This window comes from Patella vulgata, chromosome 3 (assembly GCF_932274485.2).
Source record: "Patella vulgata chromosome 3, xgPatVulg1.2, whole genome shotgun sequence".
NCBI lineage: Eukaryota > Metazoa > Mollusca > Gastropoda > Patellidae > Patella > Patella vulgata.
The window spans coordinates 10,664,450-10,686,469 of NC_065881.2; the positions used below are offsets into that span (position 1 = coordinate 10,664,450).

At 34.5% G+C, this 22,020-nt stretch overlaps 2 protein-coding genes across 2 annotated transcripts in view; one reads left to right on the top strand and one right to left on the bottom strand.

Annotated features, from left to right (window-relative positions):
• The window catches only part of LOC126815021 (anoctamin-10), a 30,270-nt gene extending 10,811 nt beyond the window's left edge, over window positions 1–19,459 (bottom strand). The window contains exons 1-12 of the mRNA XM_056099686.1: window positions 19,330–19,459; window positions 16,638–16,916; window positions 16,111–16,140; window positions 9,663–9,798; window positions 8,767–8,904; window positions 7,533–7,655; window positions 4,282–4,860; window positions 3,567–3,622; window positions 2,877–2,951; window positions 2,109–2,315; window positions 1,642–1,833; window positions 365–499 (exon numbers count right to left, since the gene is read on the bottom strand). Of these exons, the coding sequence (XP_055955661.1) occupies window positions 365–499; window positions 1,642–1,833; window positions 2,109–2,315; window positions 2,877–2,951; window positions 3,567–3,622; window positions 4,282–4,860; window positions 7,533–7,655; window positions 8,767–8,904; window positions 9,663–9,798; window positions 16,111–16,140; window positions 16,638–16,838 (1,872 nt within the window). The 5' untranslated portion in view covers window positions 16,839–16,916; window positions 19,330–19,459. The remainder of the gene's footprint in view (window positions 1–364; window positions 500–1,641; window positions 1,834–2,108; window positions 2,316–2,876; window positions 2,952–3,566; window positions 3,623–4,281; window positions 4,861–7,532; window positions 7,656–8,766; window positions 8,905–9,662; window positions 9,799–16,110; window positions 16,141–16,637; window positions 16,917–19,329) is intronic.
• Window positions 19,460–20,019: 560 nt separating this feature from the next.
• The window catches only part of LOC126815024 (leucine-rich repeat-containing protein 15), a 32,728-nt gene continuing 30,727 nt past the window's right edge, over window positions 20,020–22,020 (top strand). Inside the window, exon 1 of the mRNA XM_050540542.2 lies at window positions 20,020–20,455. The gene's annotated coding sequence lies outside the window, so the exon portion shown is untranslated. The remainder of the gene's footprint in view (window positions 20,456–22,020) is intronic.

The following is a 22,020-nucleotide window of genomic DNA, read 5'->3' on the forward strand; positions in this document are numbered from 1 at the left end:
AGATAACTTGAGATTTGCAAAACGGTTTGATAGTTTCGTAACTGATCTGAAGATATCATTTTTACAATATAATTCAATATTTACTATATTTTTTTTCCTACATTGACTGAAATAACGTCCAAGCATTGCCAGAGTTTTGGCCTCACTCCACTCCAATCCTATACATGTATGCTCCAACTGGGCTAATGAAAACGGTGTACCTAAATGAGGAAAAATAATGTCTCAGAGCTTCTGATTTTATCAAAATTCTCGGGCAACCCCATCAAACCTCACACACCAAACTTGATGTCTCCACATTGAATCCACCGCGGCTCAAATTCCTGAACAAGACCCGGATTTACCAAAATATATTTGAAGAACTGACCTCCACTATGACAAAGATTAAGACTATATTAACAGCTGACATGTCTGATGGTAGTAATTTCTGTACTGTCGGATCCATACCAATTAAAGCTGTATTGGTTATAACAGATATCAATCCAATAACTTCAAACGCTACCTGGTTACAATAATAATAAATACCTGGTTACAATAATTATAAATACCTGGTTACAATAATTATAAATACCTGTTTACAATAATTATAAATACCTGGTTACAATATTTATAAATATAATTCTTAGCAAAGGTAACAAACATAATCTAATGTTTGAAGCAGGGGAAGAGAGAGAAATGGAGTTTAACTTCCACTTGACATAAACTAGGTCATTTTGGGACTAACATATTCCAATAATTTGCTTGCAGTGGGAGGAAACCTGAGAACCTGAAGAAAACCAATGAGGTCATCACGTACAAGCAGAGAGAGAGAGAGAGATGGAGTTTAATGTCTGACACAAATTGGGTCATTTGGGGACTAACATATGTTTCAATTTTATTTCAATCATTAGCTTGCGCATAGGGGTCTTTAGCAGTGGAGGGAGCAAGAGGACCCGGAAAAACCCCACGAGGCTGGACAGGCGACCCTATTCATTGTCATGTACAACCGGGGATTCGAAACCGCGCCAGTTGACTCAATTACAGACCTTATAATACAGCGCGCATGTGCTAACAATTCGGCCATCCAGCCCCCCCCCCCCCCCACACAAGCAAAGAGAGAGATGGAGTTTAATGTCCACTCGACACAAACTGGGTCATTTCGGGATTAACATATGTTTCAATTCTATTTCAATTATTCGCTTGCATGTAGGGGGTTCTATAGCAGTGGGAGGAAACAAGAGAACCCGGAGAAAACCCACGAGGTTGGACAGGCCACCCTATTCCTTGTCACGTACAAGTGGGGAATCGAAACCACGGTAGTTGAATCAATGACGGACCGGTGTTAAATCTCTAGACCACCCAAAACCCCCTGTAAAATGTATAAAGCTCATGTAAAGTGATTCTCAACCAGATCTTCCTAAGTGTGCCGCGAAATTTTGAACGGCACACTAAGAAAATGTGATAACCACGTGATTCTAATTGAGTATTCATTGGTGTCTACTGATAAGTTCATAGCTGTGTTTTTCTTTATTTAATTGGAGTCATTCTATGTGTCTATGACTAGTCTCTGTCTATGGTTGTATTCAAGTTTGACTTGCCATGTTTCTATTTTGCAAAATTAAAATATTTTTCATGTATATATTTAGCAAGGTGTAACCAATTTACCTGCCAGGCACCAATATTAGAAGCTGATTCACAGAAAGGACGTTGATATACTCGACACATTTTAAAGGCATCAGTTCTTATCTCTGTCACATTGTTTAATAATGCCCATAATGCTGCCAGAGGAAAAGCTGAGGAAAACAGGAAAACATATCCAAACTGGAGAAACAATTCCAGATAATCGTCCATTGTTCCCTACAAATATAATTAATATTTCTGAACATCACAAACCAAGAAAAAAGCAAAGTTTCAAATTGATTTCATGAAAAAATGAAATGAAATTGGGTCTAACTTTCTGCTTTTCTGTACCAACTGGTACCGAATTTAGTAAACTCGGATCAGAGTGAATCAATTTGACTGAAATTTTCAGCAAATTCCCTTTAAATTATCTAGTTTTTAACTATTATAGTGAGAACTGCCAGCTCTTTATCTAATCTGCCATAATGTATCTTTAATAAATTAAATTTTACCTCATACACGGACATAGTACCCTCCAAAACGGCTTGTTTTTGTATCGCTTTATCTATTTCAGCTCGATCATCTAGCTGTTTTAAATTTTCACTTTTCTTCATAGCGTGAGCTAGTTGCGTCTCCCGCCGTTTAAAGAAGAAATATGGCACCATAGCTTCCTGAACTTGACCAATTAATTGTGATGTTATCAGTAAACAAGCTAAATGCTGAAAAAAAAACCCCATTGATTTTAACATACACTCAGCACAACTAGATCATCTTGGGGACTAACATATTATGTTTCAATTTTAATTCAATACCTCACATAGTAGTGGGGGGAAACCAGAGGACCCTGAGAAAACCCACAGCGTTTGACACTCCTTGTCACGTACAAACATGGGCTCAAAACCATTTCACTTGACTCAATGATAGACCTTATGATCTAAAGCACATGTGTTAGAGACCATTCACCCCCCTCGCCACCCATTAAATGATAATATCATATTTGTCCCATAATGTATAAGCATCATCTTATTACGGTAAGAAAATGCTTCTCAGCAGGCACATAATTCTGATAAAAATTTTATTGCATTAATAACTTACAATTAGGCAAAATCGATTTGATTTTCTGATCTTAGGGGTTGATAAATAAATAACTGCTTTTGAAGAGCAAAATCAAGTACTTTTGGTTTTTAAATACATAAGTAAGTCTTTTTTCCGAAAAATTTGTACAGGTGTTTGAAAGAACTAAGTCAAATCTGCTATTGGATATAAATTTAAATACTTACACTTCTAAGAAGAGTTCTGTCTTGAAGATAGAAAGCTACATAAAACAGGGACATAAAGCAATTGACAAAATCAAACTGAAAAGGAATAAATAAAAGAACGAAATTGGCCGGAAATTGTTAATTGTAGGTTGGTTGGGAGGTTCAGGAATTTCCGGTGGTAAATTGGACCGAAGTTGAGTCCACAATGGACGATCTATAGATGAGTATTTTGTGGAATACTAACCCTAACCATTTTAAGAGGGGTAAAAGGTAAATTGGATCCAAGTTCAGTCTTTTAAAAAGGGTTAGGGTTGGTATTCCCCCAAAATACTCATTTTTGGGAATGGATTCGGCAATCATCAGAAATTCCTGAACCTCCACACTGGCCTATAATTAGCATCACCCAAAATGGTCCTATAATATGAAAAACTATTCACATATCTCTGGCTGTTTGATGCAGTCTAAGGAACAGCTGTGTTTCAGAATGTTTCCATCTGTCCAGGGATGTACCGGTATTTTTAAAATATAACTTTTCTCTAATTTTCTTCAAGAAATTAGGGTAGTCATTATTTACATATACCAAGTGCTCATGGGTTAATAAGAAAAATATATCATTGTCAATATTGTCAGTCCCGATAGTAAAATATAACTCTGCGTTAATATATTTAACTTTTTCCAAATCAAAGTGAAGAACTAGTGTAATATATTTACCAGAACAAGTTTTAAAATAAAGTGATTTTCATGAGATGATTCCAACCGATGATTTTCTGTAACATAAAGAAAACAATATTGAAACCAGAGTATACTGATATTGATAACAAAATACGACTGAATTATATTTACCGAACTGGATGCTCCTAATTTTTATTTACAGAGCAAACAGTATTTCTCCTACTCCATTTAATACTTATTAATGAAAAGTAAATCCTTCTAAATCTTTATAAATCATTTTACTAACTTCTTTCCAATATTACTAGGGCTGTGTATTGCGACCAAAAATCGTATTGCAATATACTGCGATACTTGACAAAAAGTATTGCAATATATTGCAGTATGTAATACTTTGATAAAGTCAGGGTTTATCACAAAGCACAGTTTTTTTTAATAGTTTTATTGTTTACCGATACTGCAAAGCCTATAATATGACTGAATTATGTGAATACACATTTCTTTTTATATGTCTTTGCAGACTTATTGTTTACTGCAAAATCTAAATAATATGACTGATTACGAAGTCTTTATAAACAGTCTAGCTAACATCTGAATATAAAATAAAAGTAGAAAAATATTGATACTGCAAAAATGTATCAATACAGTATATCGTGGAATCGCGGACAATCATATTGCAATATATAGATATATGACAGCCCTAAATATTACAGAATATTTATAAAATATAATTCTAAAATAAAATGCAAAAACTTACCAAAATCATTCAATTCTTTAGCAATCATTCTATAAACTGTATTCATTATAAAAATAGCCACAGAATACACAATCGTAGGAGTATACAGAATCGTTAAATACAGCCATCTTTCTCCGCTAGAATGATAAACGCTGTCTGCCCAAGCTTGCATCCAGAAATACAATAACATAACAATAAATGCCACAATCAAACAGATGCTTATAATAGGGACACTGACTAAATAAAACCGACACGATCGCTTCCATTTTGGGTAAACTGGTTCGGGGTTACCAGTGACAGGATTGCGTCCCAAATCTCCGCTATAATCAGCTCTTGGTTCATCAATCTTTGAAGCAGAAGAAGAGTTCAATGTTCCCCATTTATAGCTGAGTTCGGATGAATAGCGTTTCCATGCTTCCAGTAATAATGTAGACCAGATTAAATTGAAAACGGCAAAAATGGCTTCCCTGTACACGCTCTTCCAGAACGTAACCAGATAGATTATTCCAATCAATGCTGGTGGGAATAACGCTACAGTGTAGATTCCCAAGAAGGCAAAATATATGGCAATCTTCTCTCCAAAATAATTACGAATTTTATCTGAAATAGCGAAAAAAAATTATTTTCAATTTTTGATAAATTATTCCTATCAATGCTGGCGGGAATCATGCTACAGTGTAGATTCCCAAGAAGGCAAAATATATGGCAATTTTTTCGCCAAAATAATTACGAATTTTATCTGAAATAGCGAAAAAAATTATTTTCACTTTTAGATACATTTTATCATAAATTGTTCAATAAGCAGTTTTTACGCTATGTTCCTGTACTGTTTGCTAATGCCCCTGTTGTATTACTGTATTGTCTTCTCCTACAATGTGTATCTAATTCTAATGTCCTGTTGCATTTCTGTATTGTTTGTTTTGTCTGTGTTTTGTTGTGCAGTTATCCTACTATGTCTAACAAAGCTACGTTTTTTGTTGTTGCAATTTTTGCAATGTGTACCCAATTTTACTGTCCTGTTGTATTACTGTAATGTCTTCCCCTGCAATGTGCATCTAATACCACTGTACCTGTTGCATTTCTGTATTGTTTATTCTGTTTGTGTTTTGTTGTGCAGCTATCCTGCAATGCCTATCATATTAAAGATCTGAAGAAGAATTATCTTTATATTCAGAACTAAAACAAATTTTCTATAATTTCTTTCAAAACATTAAACAAAATACATAAACACTTGTTCTGTGAATTGTTGCAGTTTATAGCTTATTTATTGTATAGTTTCTGTAATTTATTCTATTTTATGTATTTAGATTGAACAGCTTTAAAAGCTGTATCGTATTTCTGATAGCCATTGATGACCTTAATTGAAAAGATCATATCTCAGGTTTATAAAAGATTCAATTAACAGATCTTCACATTAAATATCTATGATACAGGCTGTGTCAGTTTTGACCTTTATTTAACCCTAAAAATGTTAAATTTCAAACAAAATGGTCATCTAATACATGGAATACAAGTTACTTGAAGAATTAATTTCAGCGACACTTCGATGAGGGTTCTCCCGTCTTTATCAAGCAAACAATGACAACCATAGTACAATGAAGATATATATACAATGAATGGAACAAAGAAAAACATTGATATACAATCAGGGTGGAAAACTGGTGACTCGAGAGTCAATCCTTTCAGTGAAGATGGTGACAGAGTAATTTAGTCACCTGACTCACCTCACAAATAAATTAACAAATAATTTCAAGAAAAAGGAAATAATTATCGTCAATTTAGTTCCACTATTAATTGAATTGAAATGAGAGAGGAGGTTTCTATCGAGAAATTTAAATTTCTAAAAAAAATAAATAAATAATTATCCACCCCTATGGGATGTGATATTCTTCTGTGAAATGAGACAAGTTTATAAGGGAAGTCATTATCCCCTATCTAGCTTCCCTATTAAAGGGGTATAATGGGAGATTTGATAACTGTTGACTGTTCGCGCTATAATAGTTAAAAAATATAAAATGGAAAGAGAATATGCTGAAAATTTGAGTCAAATTGCGCCAATCTGAACCAAGATATTAGCAACTGAATTTTAGGCCAAGCCTCAATCATCATTACTAAAGTTGTTACAATAAACAACAAAGTCTTGATTATCCATTTTGATGTTAAATCATCCATAACAAAATGTATTCAAATCCAGTAAATATTGCAGGCTAGTGTTGACATCTAGAGTTGATTATGGTCAGGATAAATTAATTAATAACTAATTAATAATTTAGGTAACATTTTAGGTCTAAAGAAAGACCTGCAATAGGCAGATTTAGCTCTTGTATCATGCATGTTTAAAGTAATGATGTGTCATTTGCATTTTTCGCTAAAATATAAAATTTGTCACAAACTAATCAACACTAATATTATTAACATAACGAGCACCATAGATCGATAAAATTTCAATTCAACATATCTTTGTAAATAAACCATTGAACCATTTTTCAACTGATATTCATATTAGAGATTCATCTATCACAATATTATCATGTATGGTTTCAGTTATGTTGTTATAGTTTGTCTATATATTTGCCTCATATCTGTACTGCTGTATTAGCTTGATAACGTTAGATAATACACTTCAAAGGTCACTTTAAATATATTAGTAGCTTGATTTCCATAAGTATGTGGGGGTTTTTTGTTCTGTTTTTTTTTCTCAATATTGTAGTTGGCAAGTGATTCTATAACATTATGGAGGTGCTCAATTGTCAGTTGGGAACGTCTTGAATTGACATAATTACAATTAAATGATATGGAATTCAACCCTGTCACAGTTCTGCCAGTCCCAACAGCTGAGGTAAGTAAAAACGTGACATATTTTATGTTTCAGTTGTCAAGACTAATTAAGATATCTGTTTATGCAGTCAGCACATGCGTTGTACTCCAAAATTCTCACTTTCACTTGACTGACATTGTTTTTGAAATTGAGAGAATTTAATTCCGAAATGCTCTTTTCTGAAGGGTGGTCTGGCCGACTTGGTGACGTTGCTTTCGGTTTCGCCGGAGAGCCAGGAATCGAGAGGAATGGTACGGGGGGAGCGTACCAGGACGACTCGAAGCGCTGGCCCCGGACGTCTTCCTTAGTCCAGAGCTGGGTGGAGCACAGATGATCGGGACGGCCGATGCGTGGCTTCGCGGGGAAGAGACGGCTGGGCGGGAATTCCTCGAGTATCCCCTAAATAAGGCAATGACACTTGAATTAAATATATAAGAAGAGATATATTTATTACCCAGAGGTTGTTCACTGAAGACCTTTTTATATTGATACCATTCATCACCTAATCTCTTGATTTCTTCCTCATCATGTAAAGGATAAAACTGTAAAACTAAACCACGACTTAAATACTTTTTTACTGAAAAAAAAAAAAAATTGACATCAATATATAAGTATTACTCAAATTTACAAAAGCTCATGTCTTAAAATTATTAGGTTTTGAAACAAACAAAACATCTCTCACAAGGTTTTCTTAAAATATTTATCCAAAATATTCAAATTTATAAATATGAAGAATTTAGTACCAATTAATTTTGTTTTATACTAATAAAAAACTTACAATAAATAATAATTCATTTAAGGCAAATCTCAGGGTTCCCGCGGCTTCGTCAAACATTTTCTCAAGGATATTCAAGGATACATATACGTCAAATTCAAGGATTTTCAAGGACATTTTTTAGCCTAAAGTTACAATTTTTCATCTTAAAAATAACCCAAACATTACCAACTATTGTTATCATCTCATATTTAAAAGGAATTGAAAACATTTGAAACAAAATTAAGGATCTCAACTGAAATTCAAGGATACTTTCCTATTTCCGCGAAATTCAAGGATATTCAAGACCTTGAAAATAAAATTTTAAATTTAGGGATATTCAAGGATTTTCAAGGACCGCGGGAACCCTGAATCTATACAATCTGATTAAAATACAGATCTATATTTCGTTTCGTTCTTTTATACTTTGGATGGCCTACACTACATGAAGATCTGACCAGTTGTACTGGAAGGTCATGTCAAGGTCCGTACGAGTGGCTTTTGACATGGATTAATGAAACCGTGATGACACTTGATGTTTCTAGTGGTTTACCCATAGTTCTGTCCATCGCACGCCAAGAACTCGCCGTAACAGACCGTTTCATTAACTAATCCCTCACATCAACCAGAACATGGTTTATATAACAACTTTTCTAGATCCTAGTGTAGTAAAGACAAGTAATTTTGAACTATAAAAAATGAAACGAAATAGGATCTGTGTTTTAATCAGATTGACTGATCTATGGTGCTTGTACAAAAGAAAATATACGATTATAAGCAAACAATACAGATAGAACACCGTGAAAATATAACAAATTAAAACTAAAACAAAACAGTATAGACAGAATGGAGTGAAAAAATAACAAATTAAAACTAAAACAATACCGGAAGAATATCATTAAAATATAATTAAATTTAACAAAAGAAAACTTACAAATAGATTTTCCCGGATAAAGTCTTATTTGTTCATAACCGGGTATATTTGTATCCAGTGGTTCCGCTCTCACACCTTCGATCTCATGTAATAATATCTTCTGTTTTTCACCCTTAGTAAAGAACGTGGAAAGATCATCTGAAATAGAAAGAGAGAAATGGAGTTTAACATCCACTCGATACACACTAGGTCATTTCGTGACTAACATATGGCTCAATATTATTTTAATAATTCGTGTGCGTGTAGGGGTCTTTAGCAGTGGGAGGAAACCAGAAGAGCCGGAGAAAACCCACGAGGTTGGACAGGCAACGATACTCCTTGTCACGTAAAACCGAGGAATCAAAACCACAGCAGTTTACTCAATGACAGACCTCATGATACAACGCCTACACGCTAACCATTTGGCCATCCACATACACCCCACCCCCACCCGAAATACTTTTCTGTCCTATTGAATAAATTTATAAAATGCAGTGGAGAGAAATAGGGCTAAAAAAACACTTGACACAAACTAGGTCATTTTGGGACTAACATGGTTCAACCGTTGAACTTCAACGTTATTTCAAATATTATCTTGCAATGTTGGGGTCTTTAGCAGAAACTGGAGGGCTCCTTGTCACGTACAAGTGGGGAATCAAAACCATGCCACTTGACTCAGTGACATATGTTATGATTTCACGTGCACGCGTTAAATCACTAGACCTGCCTGAAGCTATGAAAACCTGGCACATATTAGTACATAAAAATCTTTAAAATGCAATGGTTCAATTTTATTTCAATAATTCACTTATGTGTCGCAGACTTTAGCAGTGGGAGGAAACTACGCCACTTGACTCAATGACAGACCTTATGATCTAAAGCATGCACATTAAACTTGAATGCCGTAGAGTCCGTACCTGAACCTTGAAATGACTGTAAATCATGTATAACAACTTCTCTCATACGACCATCTGCGTGAAGTTTTTTCATTTCCATCATCTCAGCGGCTAATAATAAACGATTTGTACTGGCACCAATATATAACATGGTTTCCTAAAATTAACAAAACATGGTTAAAACTGATTTAAATATATACAGAGCCGGCTTAAAGCATGGGCAAGCTGGCCAGAGCCCCGTTGAGACCAGCGACCCCCATGCTAACAATGTGTTGATTAATCATTGCTGTTTTTTAATGTTTTAAACATTGTAACTGAATGTAACCAGGGCCATCTTTAATTCATGGGCACGCTGGACAGGTGCTCTGGGGCCCCACAGATAGAGGGCCTTATGCTTATCTATATATGTTGTGACTTGCCATCAATAAATACTATACTGCTATACCAATAAATACTATATCATACTAAACTACAAATATTTAATCATTGATTTTGTTGGAAGTACCAATACAAATAATACATAAGTTTTAATTTTATTGACCATTTATATTTTTATTTCTATAATTAAATATTTTAAATAAAGATGCACCATGGACCTATTTACTTGTGTTGTTCTATGGAACATCATATATTTTTAATAAATTTTAGGTAAACAGAAGGATCGTTTCCAGGAATTTGAGTGGGGGTGGTGTCCAAGGTGGAGACAACGTCAAGTTTTGGTGAGAGAATTCCCCGGGAATGTTATATAATCAGAAGCTCTGAGACAAGATTTCTGCTCAATTAGGTAGATACACGAGTAGAAGATTAGAGTGCAATGAAACCAAAATGGCGGCAATGATTCGCATGTTTTGTTTGTTCAACGTTTTTTCAATGAACGTAGGAGAGATAAAAAATTGCTAAACTCCAGCATGGGGGGTCCGTATTTAGTACTCTAATCTTATACATGTATGCATCTACACGAGCAGAAATCTTCTCAGAGTTTCAGAGATTCTGATTTTATCAAATTCTCGAGTAATCCCCCAGACCTCACACACCAAACTTGACGTTGTGTCCATCTTGAAGCCTCTGTTGCTCAAATTCCTGAACACCTCCCCCGGATCTCGCAGTACAAATCACCACAAAAAAAACCTGCTGTACGTAGACAAGCAAACACACCGTGACCAACATATAGAGTGATATTCCATTTCACCACATGTTTCATTATTTACAGTGGAATAAAGGGGCTTCTCTTCGTCATGCAGCATAGATTACTTGGGTGAGTCGGTTGGCTTTAATTTTATCCACCATGCAATCAAAAAGCTACTACAAGCTATGTAATTTTTTCTTGAGGAAGAAAACCCTGACATGGCATTAATTTATTATGTACTGGTAAGTAAATCAGCAGTTTCCTAAAGTTAAAGATGGTAATCAAGGTGGCGCTAACAATTTACCCACTGGTAAGTAATTTACAATATGATAATGTACTTGTAAGATTTGTCTTATTAAGTAAGAGAGAGGGGGAGAGAGAGAGTTAACTCCACTCAACACAAACTAGGTCATATCGGGACTAACACACGGTTCAATTTTATTTCAACAATTTGCTTGCAGTGGGAGGAAACCGAAGAACCCAGAGAAAACCCACAAGGTCCGACAGGCGACCCTCTCTCCTTGTCACGTACAACCGGGGAATCGAAACCATGCCAGTTGACTCAATGACACTTATGATACAGCGCACACGTGGTAACCATTCGGCCATCCAACCCCCTGTCTTATTAATAAGTTCATAAAATGAAATGAAATGAGGTTTAACATCCTACTGTTCTGCTCCGACTGGGCTAATGAAATTTTGCCTGAACAGCAGCGCTTCGTAAATGTCTGACGGATAAAAGGTGACGACTATGCAAGAACACATTTAAATGTGGCCATACAAAATTTGGTTATGAAATTTTTTAACTGAATGATAAGAATGGAGTGATGGTTGCTGAAACCCTGTAATCAAAACCATATTCAATTAAAGATGCATTATGTAAGATTGAGATGAACAGCTGGGCTGGACGTTCTTACTATCTATATTAAAGATGCATTATGTAAGATTTATATGAAGAGCTGGTCTAGCCTTTCTTGCTATCTATATTAAAGATGCATTATGTAAGATTTATATGAAGAGCTGGTCTAGCCTTTCTTGCTATCTATATTAAAGATGCATTATGTAAGATTTAGATGAAGAGCTGGGCTGGACGTTCTTACTTCATTTGAACAGCTGTAATTATCATCTATTTATCTTGATAGCCATTGTGGCTCAGTAAGTATGATGCTAGCTCACTAAAGGGGTCCCGAGGATTTTCCAGCCTGGTTTCACCTTGTCAGGTGGAGGACAGAGGGCCTGAAAGGACAGGGTCTAATCATTCAGACTGAACATAAAACCGAGGTCAACATTGACGGGCATATAAAATAACTCTTGACAGTTGGAATTTCAAATAATGGTAGACTGTAGTGCCGTTGTCGGGGCAAAATTTCCCTATGCTCATCTACATTAGCCCAGATGGAGCAGAAAAGTACCGGTAGGACGTTAGACGTCATTTCATTTGTTAAAATTAGAAACAGGGGAACTATCTCCTTTAAATACAGTCAATAATTCATCTACTACTAAATAAACAACCTTTTTTTTATAAATCTATAATCTGTTTCCGTTTATATTCCACACGGATAATGTTTCAACAACTTTAAACAAACCTGTTTACTTTTTGATGTTTAGTGTTTATTTAGTTCATTTAGAATTCAAAATCTCCACAAGAAAAAACTCTTCCAAAAAAAATGCATACTCTCTCTAAATTTATTCAGACGAGGAAAAAAATCAGATACTGACAGGCAATACTTCACTAATGTAAATATGTTTAATTATTGTAAAGCTTGGAGAAGTGTATATTGCATATTTCCTGTATTTGTGTTACCGTGAAAAATATCTAATTTCTCATCGCTTAGTCCACGCTAAAATATACTCAGATTAACATTCAAAATAGATAGAGAGAAATAGGGTTTAACGTCCACTCGACACCAATTTCGGGACTAACATATGGTTCAATTTTATTTCAATAATTCGCTTGCGCCTAGTGGTCTTTAGTAGTGGGAGGAAACCAAAGGATCCGGAGAAAACCCACGAGGTTGGACAGGCGACCCTACTCCTTGTCACGTACAACCAGGGAATCTAAAACCACACCAGTTGACTCAATGAAAGACCTTATGATACAACCCTCCTAAATTAAAAAGATTTCAGCGATGATTATAGGTGGCACCATGGATGTCGTTTCACATGTATATGCCGGACACGTCCAATATGTCCATTATTTCGACCATATCCCATTTCTATCATCTGCAGAGAATGAAGAATGTAAACAAATTTTTACATCTTTAGAAGTGTAATAATATTATGGCCTTGACCAAAAGTTATTTATAGATTCATAGTCAAGCAAAACAGCACATGAAACAACGGAAATCTGTGATATTATGATACATGAATTGAACTAAAAGTTAATTAACACATTTGTCAAGTGTCATCTTCATGGAATGCGTCTGTTGACCAAATTTAGTAATAAGTCCCTACAAGGGTGCAAGCTATGGGGTATGTATATTCCATATTTGGAATCTAGGACTGAGGTCAGTTTATGACGTAAACCAATTGGGGTATGGGCACTATAAAATAGTGTGGGGGAATAGCATTGGGTAGAACTCACACCACCTGTCATATCAGCCATTTACTCATTTGAGAACGAAGAAGATTTGTGACTTATGCTACAAGCTTTCATACAATAAAAGATAGAAAAAGAACCTAAACTGTAGTTATATAGTTTCAGTCACGGAAGAGAAGGCAACATGAAGCTTAAAGATCGAATAGTGCTAGAATATTGAACAGAATATTATCATCTTTGGACTAATATTCCATTTAGAGACTGGGCTTTTATAAGGGATTAAAAATCCCTGCAATAACGATCAGAGATTTAATCCAAATAAATAAATATCACTGCTAACCATTTAAACAGAAACCGCATCGGAAAATCCTGATGAACTTTCTCGGTCAATGCAGGGATCAAACACACGATCTCCAAGCTAGCGAGCCAGCGGCTTACCCACTTAGCCACCATGGTTCCCGCAAAGTAATAAATAAATATCAAACAGTAAATACAACAACAACATGCAAAATTTCATAATTCATGCACGACTGGTTCATAGATTCAATATTGTCATGATTAGCTGTCAATTCTATTTTGTAGGCCCTACCAGTAAAGGGGCTGAATCCACCCTTGCCAGATGCAGCACATCATGATCTACCTTATCATGGTGGACGTATGTCCCTAATATGAAATGATTTTTAAAACTTTATTCCATGTTCCTGAAGCAACGACTGCAAGTTTTACAACATCTGAACTTTGCTAGATTACTTTACAATTCACGAACTTATAGCTACGTTATCTGCAGACACGTGAACAGTAGCGTCCAATCAGAGGTAGTGACCTAGCGACCTCCATGGAACCTTTTAATCTGGAACTTGATTATCACAGGTAGACATTTTAGCTGGAAAGCGTGAGGCTTGGAATTCGCGATGATAGAGGAATCTGATAGGCTCTCAAAACTGGGTGAATGCCCTATCGAAATTAGTGCCGAAATATTCAGGGTATTACATGAAGGCTGTGATAAGATGTACGTAGTTAAAGCGAGATCAAGCCTTCTATTGAAGATGACCTTATCCGGGCTTTTTTTTGAGTTTTTACTATGTCAATCTTCGAGATATATATTTAGAATGTATTATTCAGTATAATTTTTTGTTTTATAATAAATGTACTCAAAGTATCAATTAAAAATACAACTTGTACGAACAATGTCAACATTCTGTTAAGCATGCATTGAAATCACACAAAATACTTATTTACTTTGCTGAATGTAAATACTAAAGATCTGTCAATCATGTCAGAAAACAACAAATGGGAACATGGTACGTACTATATTAACAATAAAACACACATATCCTTAGTAGGATCAGTCTATCTGCATAAGTTTTAATAGAGGTTTAACGTTGACACAAACCAAGTCATTTTGGGACCAACATATGGTTCAAACTTATTTCAATCAAGTGGGGGAATCGAAACCACACCATTTAACTCAATGACAGACCTTATCATCTAATATGCCCACGTTAGGCCACTAGACAACACAACTACCCAATCCCCGCTGTATAAAGTGTTAAAGTAAGAATCTTAACAAAAACAAAACAAAGTAAAGTTTTTGTGGATAAAAAAGAAAGTAGAATTTGACTGTAAGTCAGTTTACAAGTTAGGATAAAAACTTTAAAAAAATTTTTATTGTGTACATAAAAACCGTATTATATGTGATAACATCCTAACGTAATGTGCTCTAGAAATGTAAAACAATTAAAATAAATCTTTTTAAAGGTATTTTATATAATAACAGACAACTTTATGGATAAACGTTTCAATGAGGGTATTCTCACCATTGTTATGCAACGTTTCAATGTGGTTATTCTAACCAGTATCCAGTAATGAGACTACCCTCGTTGAAACGTTGCAGTGAATGTTATTCACACAGTTGAATGTTATTCATACAGTTCAATGTTATTAATTAATACCATTATTTTCATTTAGTGTATTATAACCATGTGCAGAGGTTTTAAAAACACTTGACAAAAACCATTCACCAGTCAATTCTATCCTACTATAATAAGGCCACAACAACAAAATACCTGTGTTTGTGGTTACTCGACCCACTTATATTTATTTTAATTTAAAATCTTTGATCCTTAACATTTTCTCTCAATTTCCAGGCCATTTAACTCAGTCTTGGCGTGGTTTTCTGTCCATAAATTCCAACACTGACATTTCATTATTATTTTCAAGAACCGTCATCAGAAATTGAGCTAGAAATAGGTGGAAAAGGTGATTTTGAGATTATGATTATACATTTGATTTTATTAGCTTTTCAAGTAGATCTCATCATTCTTCTCACAAAACTTTTTACAGATTCAAAATCAGATGAATTTTTTTTTTATTATGGAGGCTTAAAGTAGCGATTTTTGACTTTTCATGGAAGAAAGCTTTTTCAAAGCTTTGAAAACGTCATTTTTGGTGTTGTTTGTGATGCTAAATTTCATTTCACATTAAAACTATCAAGAATTTAGATGTAAATTCATGTAATACAACTTTAAGGCTAATTATGTTTCAATATTCACATTTTTGTAACAATTACACCGATTTCCCTAGCAACTCCGAAATATATCGGGAAAAAAGGACTTTCTTCCAATGCAAGCAATGGAGCTGTGACACCTACTAATAGGTAATACAATCGGTAACTAAACTTCACAAAAAAAAAAAAATAAAAATTCTGAACGAAAAAACCCTATTTTGGGGATCCAAGTAACAGTAAATTCAGGTATTTTTTTTATTGGCCTATTTAAAAAGAGGGAATGGTTCATGCATCTTACCATACTGTTATCGTCTTCTTTATTAGTTTCCTGCAATAATTTCTTATTTCATCAACAAATTGTTTGTTTATATATTTTTACTACTACAACCAGGGATGGATCAAGGGGAGGGCTGCAGGAAGGGGGCCCAATATTAAAGGGGCCCCCAAATTAGTTCTAATATATATATAAAACATAATTCCATTTATCATCTAAAATACTGATACAAATTGCGAGAAAGAGAGTGAGACAGAGAGAGAAAGAAATGGGGTTTAATGTCCACTTGACATAAACTAGGTCATTTTGGGACTAAAATTTGCTCCATTTAGCAGTGGGAGGAAACCGGAGGAACTGGAGAAAACCCACAAGGTTGGATAGGCGACCCTACTCCTTGTCACATACACCTGTAGAATCAAAACCACGGCAGTTGACTCAATGACAGACCTTATGATACAAAGCGCATGTGCTAACCATTCGGCCATCCAATTCCTTGGATATATTAAAGAAATAAGTAAATAAACAACAAAACCAAAAAAATTGATACTTACATCACTGTGTGGCATGACCATAGTCTGAACAGTTAATTCTGCACCCCCTTCGTTTCTTGACGCTTGTAGCTTCGCTATCAACCATGTTATTGCCGCTTGCTTGGTGCTGGATGCAAATTGTATAATAACAAGTGGGAAGAATGGTTCCTGATCAACTTTAGAATTACGATGAACATCTTCAACATGGCGTGCCTTCTCCATGTTGATGGTAATAAATTGATCTATAATACTGTCTGGTGTTAGTACATAGACTTAGTAGCTTTTCCTAGCAATCAAAACCTATAAAGATAAGGCAAGAGGAACTTGATGGTATATCAGAAAGATAATATGAAATAAATTACACAACATCAATAAGTATTTCGTAATTTCTTACAGGAGTGTTTATTCGGATTAAGATATAAACTTCAGTAAGTTAGTTAGATAAACATAAAAAATTGTTTGAAAATTTGAACATGTCTGAACATGATAAGACAAAATACAAATTGTCTTCCTTAATGTAAATTAAGTATCTCCCCTGTTCCTAATCTTAGGCCATATCATTTTATTTTTCAGTTCTTTGTGGTCTTGATAAACAAATAGCCACTTGAATCATGTGACAGATGTTTTGTTTAAAATTTTAAAAATTTGGAAGCAAAAGCTTTTTAATTACACAACCAAGTACTTTTGGTTTTTAAATGGTCTTTTTCCTGAAGAAAGAAGAAGGAGATTGTTTACAGGTGTTCCCGAAGCACAGAAAATCAAATTGTTGTGGCCTTACACGTATTGCTGACTTGCAATAATCAACTTGGTGTGGCCTTACTTGTATTGCTGACTTGCAATAATCAATTTGGTGTGGCCTACATGTCTTGCTGACTTGCAATAATGACAATCAGTGTCATGACATGATTATACAGGTTTAACATAATAAAAGGATTATATCACCAATTAGATTCAATTAACGAATTTATTAATTGCTCTAATAAAATAATAGTAGATTCTATGAAAATATAATCCTGAAAATGTATTCCTTATATATATGCAAGAATTTTGAAAATTGAAAGATAGGTTGGTTTAGGACTTTGGTCAAAATAAAGTTATGAAATGGATTTACCTTATACATGTGCTATTTCAATCATGGATTAGGCAATCACTATTTGATGAAATGTTTGTTTTAAGTTACGCAAATGTAATGATCGGTTACATGTGCTATTTTGATCACAGATTAGGCAAATACGACTTGATGAAATTTTTGTTTTCAGTTACGCACAAGTTTTTGGTTTACTAAATTGACAGTTGAACCACAAATCAGTTACATTTTAATTCTGGCTTTATCTACAGAAACAGTGAGAGAATTTAGGTTTAACGTCCACTCAACACAAACTAGGTCATTTCAGGACAAACATAAGGTTCAATTTTTTTTAATACCCGCGAACACTTGCTAATAGGGCTCGAGTTGAACTAATGGTGGATTTAGAGAAAACAAGGTTTTTTGGCATGTCAATCATACATTAAATAAAGAACCCTCTTTGACCTGGACAGTTGGAATTCAGTAAAGCCTACCAGGCACACTGCAAGGCGTATGTTTGTCTTGACTTACCTGGTTTTGGCTACGAGATAAAATATCAAAAAATCTGCCAACTGTTTGTTTAAAGATACATTATGGAAGATTAGATAAAGAGCTGTCAGTTCTCACTAAAAAAAAATAGTTAAAAACTAGATAATGTAACTGGAATTTGCTGAAAATTTCAGTCAAATTGATCCACTCTGAACTGAGATTTTAGATTGCTATCTGTGCGAGGCGTGAAAAATTTGTCCAACATATCCATGTCAGGTAGAATTATATGTTTAATTGCATAGGATGTGACAGAAATGTAATAAATAGTCACCGGTAACAATAATCAATCGTTTTGAAGAAAAAATTGACTGTTTTGCTTTGAATTGAAGTACTATCTGATTCACCTAGTGCTTTGCAAAGTGAAACTATATAGTACCGGTACCCTCTCTTATCTTGAGGCACGCTGGGTCGAGAGATGACGTTTCTTATCTGGCCCAGTTGGTGCCTAGCCCTAACTGGAACTGGAAGTGTAATTATAGTCTTAAACATACATTATGCAAGAGCAAAATCTGATTATTGCAAGTCTTAATTTAGGCTTCAGATGTTATAGAAATTATAAATTAGATCTTTATTTAAACAACAAGCCCAAAATCAACTCTGTAGACCCACAGATGGCTCGGCTACAGCTCGGATTTAAATAGGATTTCACTCATTGATAAATTCAAATATGGCGCACCCTGATGAGAATACGTCAGTTAGATCGAGGCTAAATGATAGAGTGTACTTAGCGAGGCCGCTGTAGAGCGTTTCCGCATGCCACTGAAAACTTTACTTGATAATCGAGATATGTAGGTGGAGTTAACGCCTGTCAATCAAACGATCGGCCAAGGTGAAGGCACATTTCACTACCATTTCTAGTCAAATATTACGACGATGATAACTATGTTCAGAATAAAGTAATTTGACTGAAATTTTCAATATATTCTTCTTTCATCATCTACTTTTGAACTGTTAATATAGCAAGAATGGCCAACTCTCTATAAAAATCTCCCATAATGTATCTTTAATAATAATAAGTTAATAGTCAATACTCTCGATAAGATGGACAGGAGTCGGATCCTGCATCAATATTCAAAGTATAAAACTCACAAATCTTACATCTGCAGTAGAACTACGCCTCTTTGGACTACCTGGTAACTATTTCTAATCAAACATAGCATCTATATTATGCAGAATAATTCTAAACTGTCGAGAATTGCAGAAATGAAATATAGAGGTAGAGGTCAATTCGGAAAAACAACATCCAGGGCAGGGCACTTTAATTTAGAGTTGCTTCCCTTTAATTGAAAATAATTTGCTACTGCTGGATTGCTGCTGGATGTCAGCGCATTTCTTACCTGAAATTAATGAAATTAATGCGACACGATTTTCCGTTTCTAGGGGAGCTAAATAAAACTATTTAACGGTTGATTATTTAAAGCTTTGGGGGAAAAGGAAAATGCGTGGGGCAAACTCGACTGTCTGCTAAATTGTTTGCATGGGATTGCCAGATCAAGTTGTTGTGACGTCACCATTGTCGTTACACAGGTATTCTGTTTACCTGGAATAGTTCATTTATCTCACCGGGTGTTTTAGTAGCTGTTGAAATAAATAAAAGTTGAGCAATTTATCTAATATATACAAAATTAATTTCTATTATTTGAAATTGTATTTAGACAGATCAATTTTAATACGATGATGGGAGCGTACGTAAAAATTTATTGTTTTGCCGTATTATGCTTGCCTAGTTGAGATACCCACGAGGCGAAGTGGGCGGTGAACGGTGACGAGTTATTTTTAGGTCATTCGATCTGCTTGCGCGGGTTAATGTTATATGAGAAAATTTTTGATCACTATTAATGATGCACCCGGACAAATGAAAAGACACCAATTTGGTAACTGTTGATGATATAATATTAGATTTGTGATTTCTATGGACTGTTTATTTTATTGTGAAATAATACTGTTGTTTTAACCATAAAAACGGTTAAAAGCGCTTTAATTGGTCAATAATTATTGACACACCTGTGTAACTGTAGTGAACTCTTGTGGACAAGGCCAATTGAATGGCTGAAATTCAAGTTGGTGTGACATGTTACAGATGCTTGAGTAATTCACATAAAACATTGCAGTTGCAAGAGAAGCCACATGGTCTGAAAATCAAGACTTGTGGATAACTGATCAATCAAATTATTAGGCCCAATTGAATGTTGGAATACAGGAAATATTTCTCCAGGGTCACTAGGTATGTATGCGTCAATAATTCTTCGCACCTTTCTACTGTTGAAGGCTAGCCTATACATTTGTTGTATTTTAAATTGGAAAATCCATTTTAAAATACTGATTCATATAAATTTTGTTGATCACTTTGCTGCAATTACTATTAAGTCATACAGACCAAGAGTCACTATAGGTATATGTATGTATGTGTCAATGATCCATAACACCTTTCATTTATGCATTTGTTGTGGATTTTGTTCAATTTGAAAATCCAATTTAAATACTGATTCATATAAGTTTTGTTGATCATTTGGCTGTAAGTCATACACAACCTGACATCTATATATTATAATCAATATGTTGATATTGAAATTGATATTAGGATAATTCACTCTGACAAAATTACACTTGTATATTTAAATATTAAAACATATTCATAGGCGTACAGGTTGATTTAAAGGGTTAGGTAGGGGGGGGGGGGTATCATTTTTGCAAAAAAGGTTGAACCTACATGTACGTGTAACTTGACCAGATGGCTCGCAATCATCAATCAGTGAATATGGACCCTTTCTCTATTCTGAAATTTTATTTGTTTTGGAAGTCATCTTCCCAGCCACTGTCAGCTACCGAATATTCACATAATCATAATGCATTCGTCTTTTAGAAAATGATCAAAATATTTAGCTTTTGCATGTAAGTAGATACAGGTATATTGATTTCTAGTAAAACAAATATTTAATTTTTTTTTGTACTGAAACAAAGCAAAACGCCATAGCAATCAAACATGCCAGATTTTGTGCATATGTGTTAAGTGTTTATCTTTGAGCATTGGGCAAATAAATATGAAGTTATTTTTGAAGACAAATAAACTGTTTTATGCTGTACCTGAAATAAGTATCTAGAATATTGGAAAAAAAACTGCTAATAGATATTTGGTCAGATAAAACCCCTTCTTTTATAATGAAAGATATGGTCTGCCTCCCCACTAAAAGTATTCTATTATGTGGGTTTATTTTGGTCAGATAAAACCCCTTCTTTTATAATGAAAGATATGGTCCGCCTCCCCCCTAAAAGTATTCTATTATGTGGTTTATTTTGGAGAAAAAATAAATGCATAAAATATACCTAATTGACTTCAGTGTCAACAAATAAACCATAATTCACATCTTAAAAAGGATGAGTAGTGCTTTATTACTTAAGCAGATTAAACCATTTCTCTTAGCATTAATTACATATCAATTTTCTCAAAAACAGTTCATTATTCAGATTAAACCATTGTTCTAGTGTTAAACATGCTTTATGCAAGAGCTAAATCTGTCTATTGCAGGTCTTTCTTTAGGCCTGAAATGTTATCTAAACTATTAGACATTAACTAACCTATCCAGAACATAATCAACTCTAGAAGGCATCGCTAGCCTGCGATCTTTAGTGGATTATGAGCCGATTTACTGCATAACTATTTAACGATTAAATGGATAATCGAGACTATGCTGTTTTTTTGTACTGACATTAGTAATGATGATCAAGGCTAGCCAGAAATTTCAACCGCTTAGTTTTCGGTTCATAGTGGATCAATTTGAATGAAATTTT